The sequence below is a fragment of the Phaethon aethereus genome (genome assembly GCF_964289735.1).
Source record: "Phaethon aethereus genome assembly, chromosome: 3".
NCBI classification, from domain to species: domain Eukaryota; kingdom Metazoa; phylum Chordata; class Aves; order Phaethontiformes; family Phaethontidae; genus Phaethon; species Phaethon aethereus.
The window spans coordinates 89164797-89185118 of record NC_138576.1 but is presented as its reverse complement, the minus strand read 5'-3'; the positions used below and the strand labels follow the sequence as shown (position 1 = coordinate 89185118).

Here is a 20322-nt window from a genome sequence, read left to right as displayed (position 1 = left end):
AGGGGGTGGAGGAATGATGGACCCATAATACCATACATTAAATAAAAATTGTAAACGTCGCAGTACCAATCAGTATTGATTAGCTTGATCTTCATTAAATACTTACAGGTTTTCTGGAAGTGAAGAGTTTATAGTTTTCTTCAGTGGTTCTATACCTACCAAGAAAATATACCAAAACATGAATCTCAAAACTCTTCTGCACCAAATAAAAATAGCAGAACAATAGATTAATGTGCCTGAGACCTCTTTGGAAAGTGGCATTACACTAATACCACATTGCTAGGACACTACAACAGGCTCAAATATATTTTGAGATTTGAGGGAATATTTGTGTTGGCAATGGTGAGGTGTTAATATGATTCAGCTATACTGGAAAAATCATACCCTGAAACATTAATCTAGACCATTGTTTGGGGAGTCATGAGATGATCTATGGCCTCAGAAGTGAGTGCACTAAAACAAAGCTCGCCATTGTGTGGGCAAGACTGAAAAATTTACTTCAGGAGCTCCTTGTGCTTTTTTTTTTACTTCCCAGAAGCTCTGCGCAGTGATACAGAAATCATGGCTATGTTTTTTTTTTTAAGCAAGCAGACAAAAATATTAGTACTATGGACTATAACCATTTGCTCTTTGAAGTGTATACACACAGTTGCCTCATATCATTTACAATTGCTCAACATCTTTGTACCGAACTGACTACTTTGTCATAGCATCTCTTTGCACTAACATTCAGGCGTTAGATATTTTCAGTTGTTTTTTAAAAAAATGTTCTCTGTTAACTTCATATTTAATGTTATGTTATATATCTCCCTAGCTGAGATACTGCTGAACTTTTCTTCAGTGGCTGTTGTAGATCCTCAAATTCTTGGTTAGGATAAACCTGAAGGAAAAAAGAAGCAACTAAAATCAAACTCTACAACCTGCCAGACAGCTGCAGATTGCCACTGCTCAGTGACTCAGGTTTTTGAATAGCTGTCGTAGCAATAATTACATCATTCAGATTTATGTCTTTTTAATAGCTACTTTACCAAAAAATATCATCCCCCAGGGGTGTTGATTCTGTGAAGCAGGAAAGAATGAAAACAGGCACTGAGACATCAGTTCCACTTCTAAACCCTCAACTATGCATGATGAAGCCATTTCTCTCCTACGGTTTTTTTCCATTATTTTTTTTCCTCATGAATAAGCTTGGGGCCTTGTTCTGGTGTCTCTGGAGCAAATGTCCTCTTACATTTAGCCCATGGTTCTACAAACACTAATTTACATTCTTACCATTAAGTCAGCAAAAATAACCACAGAGGCAAAAGCTGTGATACACTGCAAACATGTTTGCAGGTTTGACGTCCATGACCGGAGCCACAGATATGCCTTGCCCACGGCAGATGTCAGGGGAGAGGAAGCGGGACCCCCCGGCTGGCAGGGACCAGAGGCACCCACTCTGCTTCAGGAGCTGTGGCGGGAACACCTGTAACACGCCAGGCCACGGGATGCTGCGTCCCAGAGAGCCAGCTCTGGGGAACGGACTCAGGAGCTGTGGCCACCAAGCGCAAGGCCGCAGCTTGAGTACATTTGGAGCCGAGGGCAGACCCGACGCACAAAGGCCTCCCGCCCCGGTTCTCCTCAGCGCCCTCGCCCTCCCCTTCCACCCCCGCAAGGCGCAGCCGCCATCCAGCCACAGCAGGGCCTGCACTGCCCAATGGAGCCCCACGGCCGCTCCTCCGCGGCGTCCCCCGACTCGGTCCACCAACCGACACGGCCTAGCGCCGCCGCGGGGGCGCATGGAGCAACCTTCCCGCCACAGGTGCGGCCCCCGCGGACTACGCGCCCCAGCATGCACCGCGCGCAGGTCCGGGCGGCACCCTGCGCGGGGGAGGCCGCGCAGCGCGATGGGCAATGTAGTCCAGGCTGCGAGGCGCGGGAGACTGGCGCAGGGGGCGAAGGAGGAAAAAAGCCGCGGGAAACGGCGATGGCGGCTCCGGTTTTCCGCGCGGGAGTGGGGCGGGGCTCTGCCTGAAAGCAGGGGATCTGCCTGGAGAGAGCGGTGGGGGAGGTCGCACTGGCGGGGCCGGTAGGCGGCGGCACCTGGACGCGGCAGCGGCACCACCACTACCACCACCACCACCACCACCGCCCGCCCGACTGGGAGGAGGAGGCGGGGGGAGCGGAGCCGCCGCGCGCTGCCGCATGTGCCTGGAGCGGAGCCGGAGCGGGCAGCGCGAGTCATGGCGGAGCATGGCGCCCCGGCGCCCGCCATCCCCAACGGCGAGTGCGCCGCCCGCCTCCCCGGCAACAAGGTGACCGTCGTGCTGGGGGCCCAGTGGGGCGACGAGGGCAAAGGCAAGGTGGTGGACCTGCTGGCGCAGGACGCCGACATCGTCTGCAGGTGCCAGGTGAGGAGGCAGCTGGGGCGCGGGGGAGGCCGCGGGTGTCACCTTGAGGCGGGCGTCCCCGCCACCGTCCCCACCGTCCGCCCGCCCGCTCCGCGCGGGCACTCTCGTCCCCGTTCCCCCCCGAGCGCCCGCCTCAGCGCAGGGCCGGGCGGCGGTGCCCGAGGAGGCGGCGGGACTCCCGCCGCGCAGGGCGGGCTGCGGGCCGGCGAAGCCTTCTCCGGCGAGGCGATAGCCCCACGGCCGGGCTCTGCAGCCCTCCCGCTCCTCCTTTGTCCCTGTCCCGGCGCCGGAGGAGGAGGAAGGCGCGCTCCGCGCCGCCGAGAGCTGGCCTCCAGCGGGAGGAACGCGCCCGGGGTCGCGGCCTCCCCCTCAGGCCCGCCGCCGCGGCATTCTTTGTCTGGGGGGCGGCGGGAAGGGGCCGGGGCCGCGCTCGGCGGTTCCCGCAGCATCGCTTTTGGGCGCGGGGCGAGGAGCCCTCCCCGGCGGCGGCCTGGCCTAAGCCGCACCGCCGGCGAGCGCGGGCGCCTTCCCCTCTCGGAGGGGTAGGGCTGTCCCCCGGCGCGGCTGCGGCCGCTAGCTGCGGGCTGCACGTGTAGTCGGCGACAACTTCGGCGTCTGCAGATGAAACTAGCTTTTAAAAGACTCGCCTGCCCTTGCTTCAACATCACTGCTGTGTCAACGAAATCCCTTTTTTTGTCTTTAATTTTTTTCCTTTTTCTTCTCTTGTTGTGTGGAAGCTTCATTCCAGCAAAAGAGCAAAAAAAAATGAGTGTAGCCTGCGAGCGTAGGACTCTTAAATGCTTACGTTAAAACAACATAGATCTGAGGATAGGTTTTTCTTAAGATTTCTAGTGTAGCAATTCTGTAGAGCACAACATAATGAACTAAAGCTATGTACTTTTTTTTCTTAAGAGATACAGCAGCTTAAAATGCCTACAGTACATGGAGACGTCATGCAAGTATTGTTATCTGTATGCTTTTGTTGAATGCACAAATTAAATTTGCCCTTAAATAAATATATGTTGGAAGAGCATACCATTTCCCAAAGAGTACAAACCCTGAAGCATTCTATTATCTAACGAGAACTGTACATAAAACTGGTGTTTTCAAAGCCAAGTCAGTTGCGAAGCTGACAAATCAAAAACTTGAACTTCGGAGACTTTAATTTCGAAGTAAGGAAACGTATTCTTAAATAGCTGTTTTCACAATTGAATTATTTTTTTCCCATGTATCTTGTTTTTTAAAAAAAAAAAAATCTGATGTGGTGCTGTGGCATGATTGCCTGGCTTTGTGGGTTACAGAACATGGTGACTCAAAGTTTGTCCTTTACAACTTTGTTCTTGAAACTTGAAGGGCATCTAGGTGAGTGTGTATGTTTAATGCTAAGAAGTTTTGGTGGGGAGAGAAGGGCAGACAGTGAATTTTTGTGCGCACGTGTTTTAAAATTTATTTGTTACTTCTTTTGAATCAGCTAGGTAAAGGATCAAGAAAAGGGAAAGATTATGATGCTATCTCAGGCTTGAACTTCATGGCCGGTTTTGCCATTTCTAACAGCTTGTTGCTCCTGCTGAAGGAGGGATTTTTTCTTCCTTCTTTCTTCCTTTTCCTGTTGATGGCTGTGCTGTCTGGGTCTCCTCCCATGCACTGACTCAGGCACTTGAACACTTCTCTAAGTTGGTTTGACTCACCACAATGGTAGCAAACTATATTTTGTTGGATTTACTTTCTACCATTTTAGTAAATTAAACTAAATTTAATTGGCTTAGAGGACCTTGATGAAGAGAGGAGCCCAGGACAGGGTAAGCACAAAGAACAGTTTCTCAGAATGAGTGAGGGAAATAGGAATATTCTCTTTCAGTGGTACTGAGCTATTAAATCATATTGCTACGTATGCAAGCATATTCTTGCTGGTTTTGTTACTGCTGGTAAATTAGAGTATGACCCTTGTGCTTTTCATAGTGATATAAGTTTAGAAATAAAGAGTGTAACATGGTTAGTCTGCCCCTTCCTAATATCACCTTTCTGTAATTGGAGGTTCTGATTCTTATTTCAGTCACACTCTTACTCATTCTAAGATGGTTCTTTCTGTTCATCATACCACAGACTTGCCTGTGGATGAGATCAAATATTTCTAGCGTGTTCTTCTGAAAAATGTCTTAGTACAACTTTTCTTGGAGGGCTTGGAAGTTGTAGCAGGTCCAAGATGTCCTGGAAACTTGCATTCTATTTGCAGTGAAATGCTCCAGTGCGGCTTTCAGACCACTGTCCCTGGTTCTGTGCAGATGCAGAGCATAAAAATGGTCCTGTCCCAGAAGCAAAAACTGACTATTGCTTACTTTTACAATGCCTGTAAAGGCATTGCAAGAAGTTGTGCTCTGAAATCTATGGCCATACCTTCTTGTCTCCTAGGTAGAAGGTGTGCTAATGACTTTCAGTCACTTGTTTGACTAGCTGACTGGCATCTGCAGTGAGGTGCTTACTTAGGTACAGTTAGCCAAACGAGTGTGTGTGTCGGGAAATAAGTTGTGTTACGGCTCTACTTCTAAATCCCACCCTCCAAAGTATTTTGTTTTAGGTTTAGAGGTTGTTGAAAGGAGTCTTGTGCTCAGAACAAGAGGATGGTATTTTCTCTTCAGGAGACAGATTCACATTTATCAGAAGTAGTACTATGGTTTCAAAAACAACTGTTTGACATGACTAAACTAAAATACATCCAGGGGCTGCAGGTATACAGTTGCTAATGCAACTGCACTGGCAACTATGATACTTTTGTGAGGGCACTGCTAGTACAGAGGGTTCAAATGCAGTTAATACATACATACCTACGTGACAGGCAAAGTATGTGCTCATTCTTCTACCGTTAAATTTTAATTGGTCTTCATTTACCTCTAGGAGGTATCTGGTAAAATGATAAAACAAATGCACTGGTGAGACTTTTGCACTTAAACCTACATCTGGTCTTCAGTGGCTTACAGAGCAAAGTCTGTTTACCTGCTATCACATAAATCATAGTCCAGACAGTAAAATAGAGCAAGAACTGGTTTGAGATTCAGGAGTAGCTGCCAGAAAAACTGCTTTTGTGTTTTTTGATTGACATAGTTTCCTCTTAATAAGCAGCTAGGCTTGCTGCCATCAAACCTGGCAGTTTTTAAAAGTATACATGGTATTTTTGTCAATTCCACAGGTAATGAAAGTTAAAGGAAAACAGTTCGTGTTTTGATTAAGGGACTTCCTACCATTGCGGTATGCCAACCACATTAGGGAATTTAATTACTAAAGTTTAATTTGTTAGTGGATATGAGAATGGCAAATTAATGCAAACAAATTATTTTAGATAATCATTTTATCAAAACAAATACAGTACCAAAATAGGCTATGTATGTCTTATATAAACACCACCCCCTCCACCCAATCTGCCAGTGCATGCAGTCCAGCAAAAAAAGGTAATGTCCGCAACTGCATGATTCTGTTCGCGTTTACTCATTTAATCAGCAAATTTTTGGTCACTTCCTGTTCTTACTATTGGAGGTAGCTGATTCAGAGTATATAAATCACACAGGTGGAGATTTCTAAGTCTTCAAATTATTTTTAAGCCACGCTCCCTATGCTAAAGAATTTAGCTATTTTCCTACTTCTTCAGTTTTGTTGTACAGCTTGTTGCTACTTCAAAACAGAATTGCAGCTTCTTACTGAATCTTCTCAGCTGATTGCAGTATGGTCTGCCTGTCACTTACCATTATTGCTCTGCCTGCTGTGGGGTCACGCGATTTCTACTCCTGAACTGCTAATGCATGGTAACTGCAATATGTGGATTCTTCGTACTCCCTTTTCCTCTTCCTCCCCTCAAACAACAGCGTGTATAGTGACGCCACCGCCGATCACTTGGTATGTGGCAATTACAGTGCAACAATTAGTAGAGAAGTTTTCAGTGTGCAGATTCTTGGGGTTAAGCAATTTCCAGTGATCAGCTGCTGACTGAAGTCCTCAGACCAATGCTGCCTAATACCTCCATATCGCTAGTCTGTATATAGCCACTTAAAAAAAAAAAAATTGGAATTTTCTTCCATTCACCAAGCCCACTTTTTTCTTTTTCTAAATATTCTCATTTGAAAAGGTGTTTTAGTCTAGAGCCTTTGTAGGTCACGCAGAAATAGAAATAACAGAATCAGTAGTTCTAACTATTGGTGCTTTTTTAGCTGCTCAGGCATTCGATATGTGATGTCTAGCTAGAGCTCTCATTTTTTTTAGGTGCTGAGTGCACTTTTGGACCTTGTAGTGGTTGGCAGCATGCCAATAGTGTGCTCTGGTGAGGAAAGAGAGGTCAGTAAAATGAGTTCTTTGGCTTGCTCCATCACTTAATCATATGCTTTACAGACCTGCTTTAGAGCATCACTAACAGGTGATCTCCTGTTATTGTAAACAATCACACAATGCTTACATTATTTCAAAGAGAAGAAATCTGATTTTCCAGTTCATAAACTTTGTACCAGTAACAAAGGAGATCTTAATAGCACTGAAGAGCAAATTACAGCTTGATCTACTGGTTTCTTACTCTTCTTTCAATCTTACTGTTAACTACAAAAGCTTACTGGGTGGGTTGGTTGGTTGGTTAAGATGCAGTATTCTGTAGCAGCTTATTAAGATTTCAGATACTTTATTTCTACTATACTGCCTCACACATTTGGAAGACGTTCACTGCAAATATCCCTAAAGTCAGTTTTTGTTTTTCCATATAATTTCTTAAATGTTTTTGTGAAATGTAGCAAACATTGGTGGGGTTTTGTGCACTGAAGCAGTATAGTGCTGGACCAGTCTGTGCTTTCAATGTTTTCCTTGTTTCTTCTCTTCCTGCCTCACTTGATCTCTTCTATGTCTTAGGGATAGATTGGTCTTTATTCTGGACTTGGATAATGAATCCCGTTCCCTACCTAACATATATAGGCATTGCAACAGTATAAGGTTTTGCAGATCAGGTGAAATGAAGCCAAAACCATCTCTAAAGAGTCTTTCTGAATATTGTCTTTCAGTAGCAGTTCCTCAGAGAACTATCAGTATAGAGAAATGTATGGAGTTTCTTGAGATTAATAGACTTAAGTGAGGTTAAGGTTTTCTTTTAATTTGTTAGGAGAAAACAGATGTGCTTATTCTGTCACATTCTGCCTCAAACCATGCTCTTGATCTTGTTCTTACGCAACAATTCTTGTACTACATATTCAAAAATTTCTGCAGTCTATCTGAAATTTTAGAAACTTTCATTAAGTCTGGAACACAATGGCTTCTTGAACTAGGTTTAGATCTTACAAATGCGAATGGGTTGTCAAGGAAGAAAATTGCTAGCTGCTGGGTGTTGCTTATATTGAAATTCAGGAGTAGGTTATATAGTAGAGTTTGTTAGCTGCTAATTCATTGGGGCGGAGCGGGGAGAAAGCAAGAAATTAATCACAAAATCTGGGATGTAAGAGAATTAGTTATCAAAACCTTGATTTTTTAAAAATATATTTTTTAAAGAGAGGTATTTTGCAATCTGAAGTTCAATAGGTTTTTGGCAATATATACTGAAATTAGAAGCAAATAACCTAGTAATTGCAAAGCTGTGTCTATTTAGGGTGCATCATAGGTGTTCAGATATGTCTCTTCTCTAGACTGATCAACTTTTTAAAGGTGTGTTCAGCATTCCCAGAATCTGGGAGCCTTTCTTATGTTTCTTGTAAGTAATTGTGCTATCCAGGTTTCTTGATGTGTTTTTGACTTTTCATCTAAGAGTTAAATGAAAATGTTTACAACCGTATGATGCCAAAGCAACATTGACTTCCTTCTTGCCCAACTTGGCAGTCACTTGTATAGCTAGCTCAGAAACAACAGTGGTTGCCCTGAGCTAAAAATGAATGCTGGAATGTGGTAGCAATAAAAGTAAACTGTAGAAAAAATTATGCACACACACATCTGATGGGGAGAGTTGAAAGGAGTGTATGGCTTCTTCTTTAACATAGCAGAGATAACATCTCTTTAAACTAGACAACTAATTTCTATTCTAGAGGAGATGACTTGAAAGACTTATTTGCTCTACCCTGAGGCATCATATTTTTGAGATAGACAACTTGGCATGATCACGTCATAAGAAAAGGCAGTGATTGTCATCAATTTTTGGGCAGATAGTTCTCTTAAATGCATATGTCAGTATTTCAGAGCTGCTTTAAATACTTTTGTATTTAGTATCAGTATAGGGAGCCATTCACGATATGCTTTTAATATTTATTAGAAAAGCAGACTGAAATTATACTTTTTCCCTATGCACCTCCACTGCTAGGTAAAGTTGCAGTGATGTAGACCAGTCAGCAGTTATGAGAGGACTGCTGTAGGTGAGGCATCAGGGTTTAAACTGCTCTCTTGTCTTGATGTGTTCAAAATGTATTTAACTGTTCTGCTTATTATACTAATGTCTAATCTGCCCTTGACTAATGAAAATATGCTCTGAAAATAAGATGCATATTTTCAACTTATGTAGAACTAAAATGGAGAAACATGCTGCTGCTGTTCCTCCATCTTAGTTTCAAATGCATTATATTTTTTTATGTGTTCCTGCAGTGATTTCTTACTTGCATATTCTACTTATATATGTACACATACCTTAAGCGTACGATTCCTTGGCTAGCACACATGGTACACATTTACTCTTGCTCTTTGTACTCTATACAAAGGTTTTAAAAAGCAGAGAATGTTTTACTTTTTTTAAGAGGAGTAGTATTTTTGCTTTCAGTTTATGAACAAGCAAGTCTGCTTTCCTTTTTGGTTTTGCTGATTATCCAAGTTGGTACACTAATGTTCCCTATTAGAGTGGTTGCACTTTTTTCAAAAAAAGGAAGGGAAAAACCCGAAGTTTGAAGCTAGAATGAATTTAAGATTAAGATTGAGGGTCTTTCAGTGAATGATCAATATATTAAGTGTGTACATTTTTCCTGGAAGAGTCCCATGTACCAGGAAAATGGAAGAACTGCAAATCCTTCTCTCTAAAACTGGAAGGACAAGCAGTCTAGCAAGTCCTTTGCATACTTTTCAGGTAACTCTGAGACTGGCTGCAAACCGGTGAGCAGGGAACTTTTCTGAGCACACTCACCAGAGAAAAAGTTCTAGTTTGGGATTTCTCTATAAGCATTTGAGTATGGCTTTGCATCGTTTTCAGAGTCTTTTTGGAAAATGAGGTTCCATGCTTCCTCAAGTGTTGGCTTCACTTAGCTTCAGATAGGCTTTTAAGTTAGCAGGCATTGCATATAAAATATACTGGAGCTTGTAACTCCCAATTTGTGTGGGGTTGTTTTTTTTTAATTTAAATTTTTTTTGTCCTTGGTAAACATTAATATTGTTTGTGGAAAGCCAAATAAGTTATTCTTGAATAAATTACTTCTTAGGAAACATTCTAGTTGCACCTTCATATTTAGCAAAACACCAGGTGGTGGTTATTTCAACTTCAGTGTTCTGTTAGCTGAGTTTTGATAGTGGATGATTAAGCACTGTAAAACCTGTAGTCTTACCTGATAAACTGTCCTGCACTATTTTAATTCAGCAAGAAAATGATCATTTGTCTAAAAAGAGCATCTCTCGTTAATCGTCACAGTAAAGGTAATGATGCAAAAAGGTTGGTCATGTAGTCATTTCTGCTGAAGAAAGTCTAAATGGCTTTTTGAAGACAGGCATAAGTCATTACTAGTTTGTCAAATTAACTTCATTAAATTATCAAGACTCTGCTGTAACTCCAGAAAAGATTGGTTCTTATTTGTCCAGTGAATCAGCTCAATACCTGGCTATTCCTTGGGGGCTTTTGGCTAGTACGGCAATGCAATTCCAGACAAAAAATCGCTGTTAAATACAATGCTCCTTCTTCATGCTTTATACATGATTTGGAAGCTGTTCTGCATGGACAGAATGTAACAAGCTATAGAGCTCTTGTGCTATGGGAAAGTTCAAAGTGAGACGACTTGCCTTGCTTTGAGCTTGTTCATACATTCTTTTGAGTTTACCAGTTTGACTCCAGAATACACCTTTATAAGAGATGCACTTCTAAAAATTGTTTCAGTCTTCAAAGCTATAAGGAAAAAAAATGATAAAACTGTAGTCAGGTACCTGCATTAATATGGTTGCTGGTTCTATTCAGTTCTTTACCCAAAATACTTTAGCTAGCGGTTAAGATATTTAAAAGCTATAGAATGCAAGAGAAAATAAGCCATTTTGCAGAGATAGGGGAAGTGCTGAAATGTTTTACCTTAAAATTGCCATAGATGTCCTATTAGAAATACTATTCAGTCAATATGTTTAAAATGTAGTTATCTTTGATACTATTGATTAGTCTTCAATATGTTTTCCAGTGTTACTGTCTGTACCATGGTACAGTATTGTGGTAACTGGTGTGTTTGTGTCTTGTGCTTGAGTGTATTTATGATAAGTATTGCCTTATAGTGCTTTGATAGTGGCTTTTGGCTAGCAGGAGTCACTTGTTTGATTTATTGAAATTTCAAGCTTGTTTCCGGTGAAATGTCAGCTATCAGATAACGACTCTTTTTTTCCTTCCAAACTAGTATTTTTCAGGCACTCAAAACTGTTGCAAAAAGGGTGTTTCCTAAGAACGTCTATCAAACGGCCCCCGGATGCGCAATACTTGCAGCTGCCTTTGCTATCTTATGCCCTCTTTGTTCATGCGTAACTGATTCTGTTCACATTTGCCAGGATAGGTATGGTTTAGAATAGTACCTTGTTTTGTGTGTAGTACTGACCAACCTATCTAAATTGAATATACGGATGCAGATTCTTGGGTGTGGTGCTTACACTGAGAAGGATGTTTTAGGCTACTTAATCTTTAGCAAGCTGAATAAAAAATTTACCTGGTTTGGGGTTTTGTTTGTTTGTTTTGATTAAAAAATAATATAATCTCTGACCAATTTACCACTGTGAAAGGAATATTTCAAAAGTGGTATTCCACAGGGAGAGTTTTTTGGAATGAGACTTCTAGAAAGCACATAAATATGGGGTTTTTTTTAGGAGGACTGCTGTCATTCTAACAGTACTTGTGTGATAATTTGTCTATTAGTATGCACCTTTCTGTCAGAGTCCTGTGTACTTAGCTGTTCTTCGTGTTGAATAACTTGGATATTTCAGGATTACTAGTTAGTGGTTGCGGATCATGTGCTTTTTCAAGGAAGTGATTTAAGCATACTGCTCCGGTGAAATTGGAATAATGCCTTTTTCAAAAGCTTATGCATTTTGTTATCTTACAACAACAGGTTTTGAATAGTGCAGATTGGGTAATGATCTCGTGCTTGATCTTACCTTCACTATTCCACTTAATGACTTAAAATACTCTAAAGTAATAGTACAATTTAATAGTGTCAGGATCATGAAAGGAGAAAAAAGGCTGTGTCTTAATAGGATTTTAAATTGTCCATCCATCAGAGCATCAAACTAAAAAGTCCCTAAACTAAATCCATATACTGAAACACATAGGTTCACACTTGCTGTTGTTAATGATGACTTTCACACGCGGTCTCCAAATAAATGGAAAGAAACTTTTTCATTCCAATCCAACTTTTGAGCTGGTTATGCGCAGAAGTTTAAAGAAACCAATGCAACAAAACAATAACCAAGCAACCCCCCAGAAAACAAACCAACAGCTCTTTATTTAAAGAGTACCAGGAAACTTTCGTGGCTGAGGTGTTTTTTTAATTTGGTTTGCTATGATTAAAATAGCTATTTCTAAGACGCCCAACTTTCTAGTTCCATGAATTGTTTGAACTGATATTGGAGTGGGGGGGGAGTAGGTGTTTGGTTCTCCCTTCACTTGGAGCAAGCTTGTGATTTCCCGTGTTATCAGTGCAAATGTTCGGTGTCACCTGGTGGCAGTTACTCCTTCAGCATTGCCGGCAACAGGGTAGGCAGCAACTGCTAATCTGGAAACTGGAGACTGCGTCCATGAAACCAGCCACCCTAGCTGTGGTGTGTTGCTTCAAAGTCTTGAGCAGCAATGGTGGGCCTAGGTATTGACTAACAAGCAAAATTCAAAGTTAAGGAAAGTCAACATTATATTTGTATTACTTTGTATTATGAAGTTCATGCTCCTGGCAGTTGAAAAGTTGGGGAAATTCAGGTAGAGACACAATTTAACATTGTAATTTGGTAAAGCTGTGGGCTGCTGAAAGGGCTGATAGCCAAAGAATCCTTAGGGAAAGGAGAGACAACTGTTCCAAATACTGTGTTGAAAGATACGAGGAGAAAAAATAGTGCAAGGAAAGGAGAAAGGACAAACAAACAGAATGCTTTTAACTGCTTTTTTTAATCTACCTCAAAATACAGTGCTAAGAAGATTGCTGACTTCTGAAAATACGATTTTGGGAACATCAGAGTATGCCAAAACTGCAATGCTGTGCCTTGGTAGAGATGCACAAATAAATGATGCTGTATTTAAGCGAAGTATACTTGGGACTTCAGGAGCAGTAAGCCTGTGTTAGCCTCTTGATAGGAGTAGAATGTGTTGTTACTGGTTCTTACTGCTCTTTGTTTTGGGCGGCTGCTTGGTTGCTGGATGGTGAACCTGTTTTATGTTCTGTCCTTTAGCAAGGCATGTGCTTATTTTTCCTATATGCTCAGTTTTCTGTCATGAAATGAGCCTGAGTCCAGAGGCTGTTTTCTAATGTAAAGAGAACCTAAAGAGAAATTTTGTTTTTTTAAGTAGTGCGCTCTCTTCTAAGTGAGTTTTGTTAGAAATTAAGGGAGAAGGTTATTTATATTCTTACCTAAATAGCCTAGTAATAATCTAGAGAGATATTTCAGTGTTAAATAAGCAAAAGTTAAGCATTATGCATATTAAATTTATGCTGTGCTTAGTTGCTGGTGTAATATTAACAGGAACTGATTTTTTTTTTTTCTAATTATTTCCAACAATATACTTCTGATTCACAGTATTTGAATGCTAGGTGATACAGCTTTTTGGGCAATAAACACCTGTTTTTCTGTTGTGTTTGTTGTCTGACTTTGTGTCTTTGGGGTGTTTCAGGGATGATGCTGTGCTAAGAACATTTTCAGGTAACTAGCAGATACCTTTTGGCATGACTTCCAGAATGAAAAGACTTAAAATAAAAAATGTTGGGATATTCTAGGTTGTGTCTATTGAAATGAGAAGCTCACAGCGTGTAAGGATTCTGCTGTATGTAACCAAACTTGAAGGATGTGCGCAACGGTATACTTAAGTATGCAAAAAACAATTTATCTCCTCTGTGGTAATCGTATGTTTAAGAAAATAAATATAGACAGTTGATGGTAGGATAAAAATCAGAGTTAATTTTCAGTGATGAATGTTTAGAGTATTAGGATCTTTTTATTATTTTTAAAATTATGATTTTTTTCTTAACTGTTTAAACTGACAGAGACACACATAAGGTTTGGGGAGGACAGAGGAAAAAGGTTCTTAAATGACTTTTAAGAGAGGCAGTCTCATTTAAGTTTGAAATTTTGATTCTGCTGTTCTGGCAGATGATCTGAGGGTTTGCAATACTGTGTCTGATAGTGTAACACCCAGGGAGATGCAGCAGTGAAAAAAGAAAAATTTTCACAAAAATGCTTTAGGAGGCACTTAGAAGCACAGGTGAGTTTGTGTGTGGGTGGATGGGTGGTTTGTTTTGGGTGGGTTTTTTTCCTTCTTAATAATATGTTAGATGAGGGTGGGGTTAGGTGACTCTTAAAACAGCTCTGTCAGAGCATGGAAACCATGGAAGCAGAGGGAGAGAACACAAAACTTTATGAAGAAGGTTCAGTGGGTTTGTGTGTAATGTGTACTTGAAACTTGAAAGCTCTCTTCTGGTGCTACCTATACTGCCTATCCTGAACTGGTTTTTTTTGGTCTTCTGGAAGTTTTAACTTACCTAAAAGTTGCTAAAAGGATTTTTTTTTTTTTCCCCCCTCTCTTAAAAGGGCTGGCTTTCTTGCTTGTCTTTTGCCTTTGGTATTTGTGTCTTTGCTGTCTTGCAAAAGAGGCTTTCTGAATAATTTTGGATAAAAATATTGCCTTGCAATACCAAGCAAGTAAAGTCTTGAGTCTGTTAGACGTTCGTGACTGTCATGCTATTTCTTCTTATTGATTACCTTTCTTCTTAATTTTTTTTTTTTTTTTAAATCAGCACAATATTATTTCTCTTACTCTGGCAAAGCCAGCTCTGCCTTGGGTGCTTGACTTCCTCCACAGCCTGCATTCTGACTTCTGGAGGGGCTTCCTCTGCTACTGTTCTGCAGAATGGGAAGAAAGCAGCACGTTGAAGAAGTTCTTTGTTCAGAGTGTCACTGGTGCCTTCTTGTACCTCTCATATATAAGAAGTCATCTTTCCCCCCCTCAATCCTGTGCAATGCATCTATTTGTGGCTGAATCCAGAGCTGCATTGCCCTAATGAGTGAGTATGTTGGCTATGGTACGCTTCGTGGCTCAGCTGAAGGGAATCTTGCCGTTGTGCAGGCAGAAAGGGAAAAGGAGCCACTACTACATGCACGCAGTGTATCCCAGACTGAGCAAGGGCATATTTTGGTCTTACTGCGCACTTGGCCTCTTTGTCTGTGTTGGCCCAAGGTAAGTGTTTCAGTTTTCACATGGCTGGGAGAGAACTCCTGTAGTTTGAGTACCTAGAAGGTTACTGAGATATGGTAGACTTATTACTATATTTAGTTAACTAGAGAGTATTGCCAGTCTCCAGAAATGACTTGTATATCTTAATTTCCCTTTATACAATAGATTGAAGATCATTTGAGCATGAACATTGTTTAACTAATTCTGAAAATAAATTCCACAGTTAGTTCTCCATTAATAATGTTTAAACATTAGAGTCAAAGGAGTGTTAGCTTGAATGACCTGGCTGGTCCCATTTGGTTTAGTGTGATGAGGGAGCAGGAGCGATAAATCCAGATGGAAAGCACTGAAGATAGGAGTGACTTCATCAGTTGATACCTTGAATTATGCTCAGAGGCAATAGTTACCTACATTGTGAAGATATTGGCATTATCATCAATTTCTGGAGGAGGAAAAAACTGCAAACCAATCCCAAACCCCATAACCAAACAACAACCCACCCCTCTGCCACTAGAACTCTGAGTTCAGGTTTTTGTAGTTAGAATTGTTTACTAAACCTGTGTTATGCAATGTCTGAGCACACAACATGTGTACACTTTACTGCTAGTTCAGTGTAAGTGTACAGTGTGAACCATTCTTTTAATATGTTACAGTTCCTAACTGTGTATCTAAACACCTGCACTTCTGCAGGGTAGAGCTTACCTGTAAATCAACAGCAAAATTTTGAAAAGTGAATTATGAAATGCTGTTGTTTTAATGCTCTCCTAAAATATGGTTTGAAATGAAAAATATTTTTCAAAATGCTAGATTTTGACAGAGTGACATCCAAGGAAGGATGGGGACTGACTTAATGTTCTACCAGACGGCTGCTATCAAGAGCACTTTGGGGATTGAATCTTTTCATATTGTAGGCATCGTAATATTATAAACAACTAAATTCTGAGATTCAAATTTGAGTCTAATGTGAAAACAAGCATTTGGAAACATTGAGGTATTAGTATGGCCTAAGAGTGTGTTCAGGTGATGGTTCACAACATAAAATGTCAAGTTTTCTATGTTTGTCTCCAGAAAAATTTCTTAAAGTATAACTGCTCATGGTAAATGTGCAGAAGTATGTATAACTAGCTTGCTTCTAGATGAAGTATGGTGCTGTGCATGTAGTTCAAGGTTTAAAAGGTAAAATGCAATTTTTATTCTGTCAGCCATGGGGTATTTTATAACGAGCATGGAACCAACACACCTTAGCATCACTCAGCAGTGCAAGGGAGAAATCTTTACACCACCAAAAACCAGCAGCTATGTTCACATGATTAACAGTCTCGCTCTGCGTGCTGTACACCTTACTCAAGCAGAAATGACCGCTGAACTTGTTACCACATCTGAATGGCACCAGTAGCTTGGCAAACTTTAAGAGACTAAGAATTTATTGTTAATAATGATCTAATCTTTACAATGGCCAATTTTTCTCTCTATTTGACATTCATGACACTAGAAAACTTTTTTTAAAAAAAATTGAGAGGCAAAAACCTGCAATTAAATCATCAGTTAGTAGGGGATTTCAAATGAATAGTCATTCGCTAATCTTAGTGTTGCTTATGGGTTACTCTAGTTTGTTTATGCTGCAGTGGGAGAGTTTGGACTCATCTTCCCATTTGTAAATTACTACTACCTCAGTACTTCAATGTTGTACTTAGACCTGTTTATTGAATTTTCATTTAAAGCACTTCAGTGCTTATATTAAATTTGTTCAATTTGACTGATACTACTGGTGGATCTAATAAAAAGGAATAATTTGAAGGAATCTGAGGAAGAAGATAACTACCACTTCGAGCAGATATACTTGACTGAATGTTACTTTAGTACATAACTGTTCTTTCTTCCCCAAGAAAAGTTTTCCTTGGGTTCTCAAACCCTGAGTAGAAAACCAATGTCTTTTCTTAATAAAAAAAAAAGCTTGTATGTTTTGTGATGTATATAACTTAATAGTTCTTAGAATATTATCCAGTTATGGAGTGACGTGCAGTAGCTCAGGAGTATCAGCATTGCATTTCAAAAATAGTTGCAAATGATCTACCTGCTGATAACATCCTTTTAAATCAAACATATGACTGTAGAGGTGGTAGAAGGCTAAATAATCTTTCTTAACAGCTACTGTTGAGTAGAAAGGGTGGGAGGAGGAGGAAGGTTATTCCTGAACGTTTATTATTTTCTTAAAAGAATAAACTTGAAAGGCTTGCTTTATTTATGCATTCAATATGTTTCACATGTTGTGAAGCAGAGAAGGCCAAATTTTCGATTAAGTCATATCACTTGCAGTGAAAACTATCTGCATCCAGAAATCTTTACAACTTCTTCAAGGTACTGTTCCCTATGTGGAAATACTCTGCATTAGATTACTAAGTCATTTTCTTAAATACAGTCATTTCCTTATTGGGTGAAGGTTTGTAAGTCTTCCCTCTGTTTCCAAAGGAGGTAGAACGGCTGTAAGTCCTCAAATAAATAATGCTGAAATTTTGAGAATTTTCATTGCTAACTTCACTAAGATTAGGCTTTTACCTGTGGCATGTGTCCTTATTTGTGCTAGCATATGTTTGATATCTAAGAATGTTTATTCGTAAAGTCAGATATATGGCTTTATGTATTGCATTCGTGCTTTGTAAATGTAGATGTAGCAAGTAGCTGTTGAGTTCATTGCTTAGAAAAGATCTTCTGTGATACATTATTCTGAAATATTTCAGGTTTATAATTCCATAGATTAATATTTCATATAGTTCCTTTTTCTTCTTGTCATATAATGCCTTTCTTCAGTTTGCCTTGTGCTGAAAGAAGGCTTAGATTACAAGTCTTTCCTTTAAGGCTTTCCTTCTATGAAGCAGTTTGTTTATTTCTGGTTCAAGGTGCCTGTAAAGGATGTTCCTGTAGTTATGATGATCAGAACCATTTTGTATATAACCTTGTCTTGCACAAATGACTGAGTCACAAGAGAGTGTAAGACTTGAGTCACAAGAGAGTGTAAGCTTATTTTCGAAAGTACAACAAACAAGAACTGGGGATATTTAGTAACTATTTTGTAATCTTTTTAAGTTTCATAAGCCTATCTTGACCCTCTTTAAGATTTGGTCACAGGCTTCTTTTTGTATTTTAGACGTATTTCACAGTTCAACAAATCTCTTAATACTCTCTTTGTGGTAATGAAAAAAGCTAGAAATGTTAAGTGTTAGTTTGATGTAAATGGTTTCCTGTAACTTATGAAACCACAGTCATCTTAGTTGCCTCTAGATTAACTCCTTAACAGCATGTTTCAGATATAAATGACTTGTACTATTGTAGACCTTTCTTATTGCGGAGGAGGTATAGAATGAACAAGTTAATTTTGTTGGTTCCTATTTGTAGAAAAACATTCAAAAGACTGAACCCAAAATTCAGAACAACAAGCAAACCTGCACATTGCCAAACAGCTGGCCTTATCTTTCCCAATAACTGTATGGTTTTATATACTTATATATTTTATATACCTTTTTTTTTTTATTTGCTAAGGTTGCTGTTCCACTTTTAATCTCTATAACTGTTACAGGAACCTAGTAAAACTGAAGATTGCTTTTAGAAGTGTTTGCACATTCTAGAATATTTATGCTTCTGTCCAATAATTTTTAGAAACATTTTAATCTTATCCCAAGCTTTCGTATCTTTGATGAACCAAAATACTGTCCAAAGTCTATATGACAGATAATACTGATGTTGAAATTGTTGGGTTTGACAAAACAAGTTTGGCTGATTTCCTGGGAGAAAAAGATCTATTAAAGATCTTTTGTCAGTAACAGAAATGAAAGCTGCAGAATTGGAGCTTTCATTTAATTTCATCAGTTTATTCCATCTCTCTACTGTGTGTGTGTTTGTCTTCAGTAACAAAGACTATTAACACTCCTTTCTTTCTCTTTTCCCACCCCCTCATCCCCCCCCAGGGAGGCAATAATGCAGGGCATACAGTTGTTGTGGATTCTGTGGAGTATGACTTTCATCTTCTGCCAAGTGGGATCATCAATCCAAAAGTCACTGCATTCATTGGTAAGTGGGAGATCTCTAAAAAATAGACAATACTGTAGTTACAGACTTTAGGCATACTAAAATAACAAAATATATCTGAGGACATACAAGGTAAGGATTTTTCTTCTTCAAATTCTCATAGGCCTGAACTGCTCTGAGTGTTTTTGAGCAGTGTGACAGCTGTAGGAAAGCGACCTTGCTTTCAATAGAGCTTTTCTCTCTTATTTTTGCTAGTCTGTTAACACCCCCCACTCTATATATGGAATATTCTGTGTCTGTTTACAGCAGCAGAGTGCCTGAGGGGATGCTAGTGTTTATAATGGTGATAGAAATGTGCTAAGCTTTTAAAAAACAATAGGGTTGTTAAAATGAAGCATAAAGAGGGAAGTTAATTTTAGATGTGAGGAAGAGGAAGTTGCTTTCTGGACTGTCCCACGATGGTGTTACTGTTTGTCCTGATCTAAATCGAAAGTTTGTTAAGCTTATTAAAAAGATTCCATGCACGTAGTTAGAAACGTATACTTTAGGTATAAAGCAGTCTTTTACAGATGAATCCCTAAGAATAAAAATTGGAATGTTTTGAAAGTTTTTAAAAACTTAAATACTCTGCATACAAGACATGAAGCGTCTTTGAATTGTTTGGAATATTTTTTTCCATGCTCAACATAATTCATTTAATTTTGTGTAATGGTTTTCTTCAGGAAATGGTGTTGTAATTCATTTGCCAGGACTGTTTGAAGAAGCTGAAAAAAACTTAAAGAAAGGAAAAGGTGAGAAAATTTTAAGAGACTACTCTTAAAATAGTTTGTGGAGTCCTCCTCAAAAGATTTAGACAGCCGATGCCTCCATAGAGGTTATGTACAATGTGTTTTTTCCAGACTTCCATCTAGCTGCTAGTTTCTGACAGGAGTCTCAATAGAAGTCCCAGGGCCCTCATGGGAAGACAGACAAAAGGAGTCTCTGTACAGTTTCAGAAGAGAACATGTTCTAAATATGAATTATCTGCAGACATTTTTCTTTGCTTAAAGCAATGAATTTAAAAAGTGAAACAACTTTTTAAAGTGTGTTACCTGTTCATAGTCATTCTAGCTCTTAAAATATTAGCATACAGTTTATGGTATGTGTTAATGTAAACAGATGCTGTGGTAATCACTTCTTGATTCAGTTTTTTTTATATTTTCTGTTATGTCTATGGCCATGCCTGGCAGCAGTCTACTATGTGAGGCAAATCAATGGTCTAGATTATTCAAAAATAAAAAGCTACTAATTGATTGCTGAAATTGAAGAACTAGT

The 20322-nt window shown here is 39.8% G+C and overlaps 2 protein-coding genes across 2 annotated transcripts in view; one reads left to right on the top strand and one right to left on the bottom strand.

Moving 5' to 3' along the window:
- CATSPERE (catsper channel auxiliary subunit epsilon) overlaps positions 1-2224 on the bottom strand; it is a gene marked incomplete at both ends in the record, with an annotated part of 28260 nt that extends 26036 nt beyond the window's left edge. The window contains 1 exon segment of the mRNA XM_081998568.1: positions 1749-2224. Coding sequence (XP_081854694.1) covers positions 1749-2224 — 476 coding nt within the window.
- The window catches only part of ADSS2 (adenylosuccinate synthase 2), a gene marked incomplete at both ends in the record, with an annotated part of 36605 nt that continues 18505 nt past the window's right edge, over positions 2223-20322 (top strand). Inside the window, 3 exons of the mRNA XM_081997201.1 lie at positions 2223-2390; positions 18948-19050; positions 19731-19799. Of these exons, the coding sequence (XP_081853327.1) occupies positions 2223-2390; positions 18948-19050; positions 19731-19799 (340 nt within the window). The remainder of the gene's footprint in view (positions 2391-18947; positions 19051-19730; positions 19800-20322) is intronic.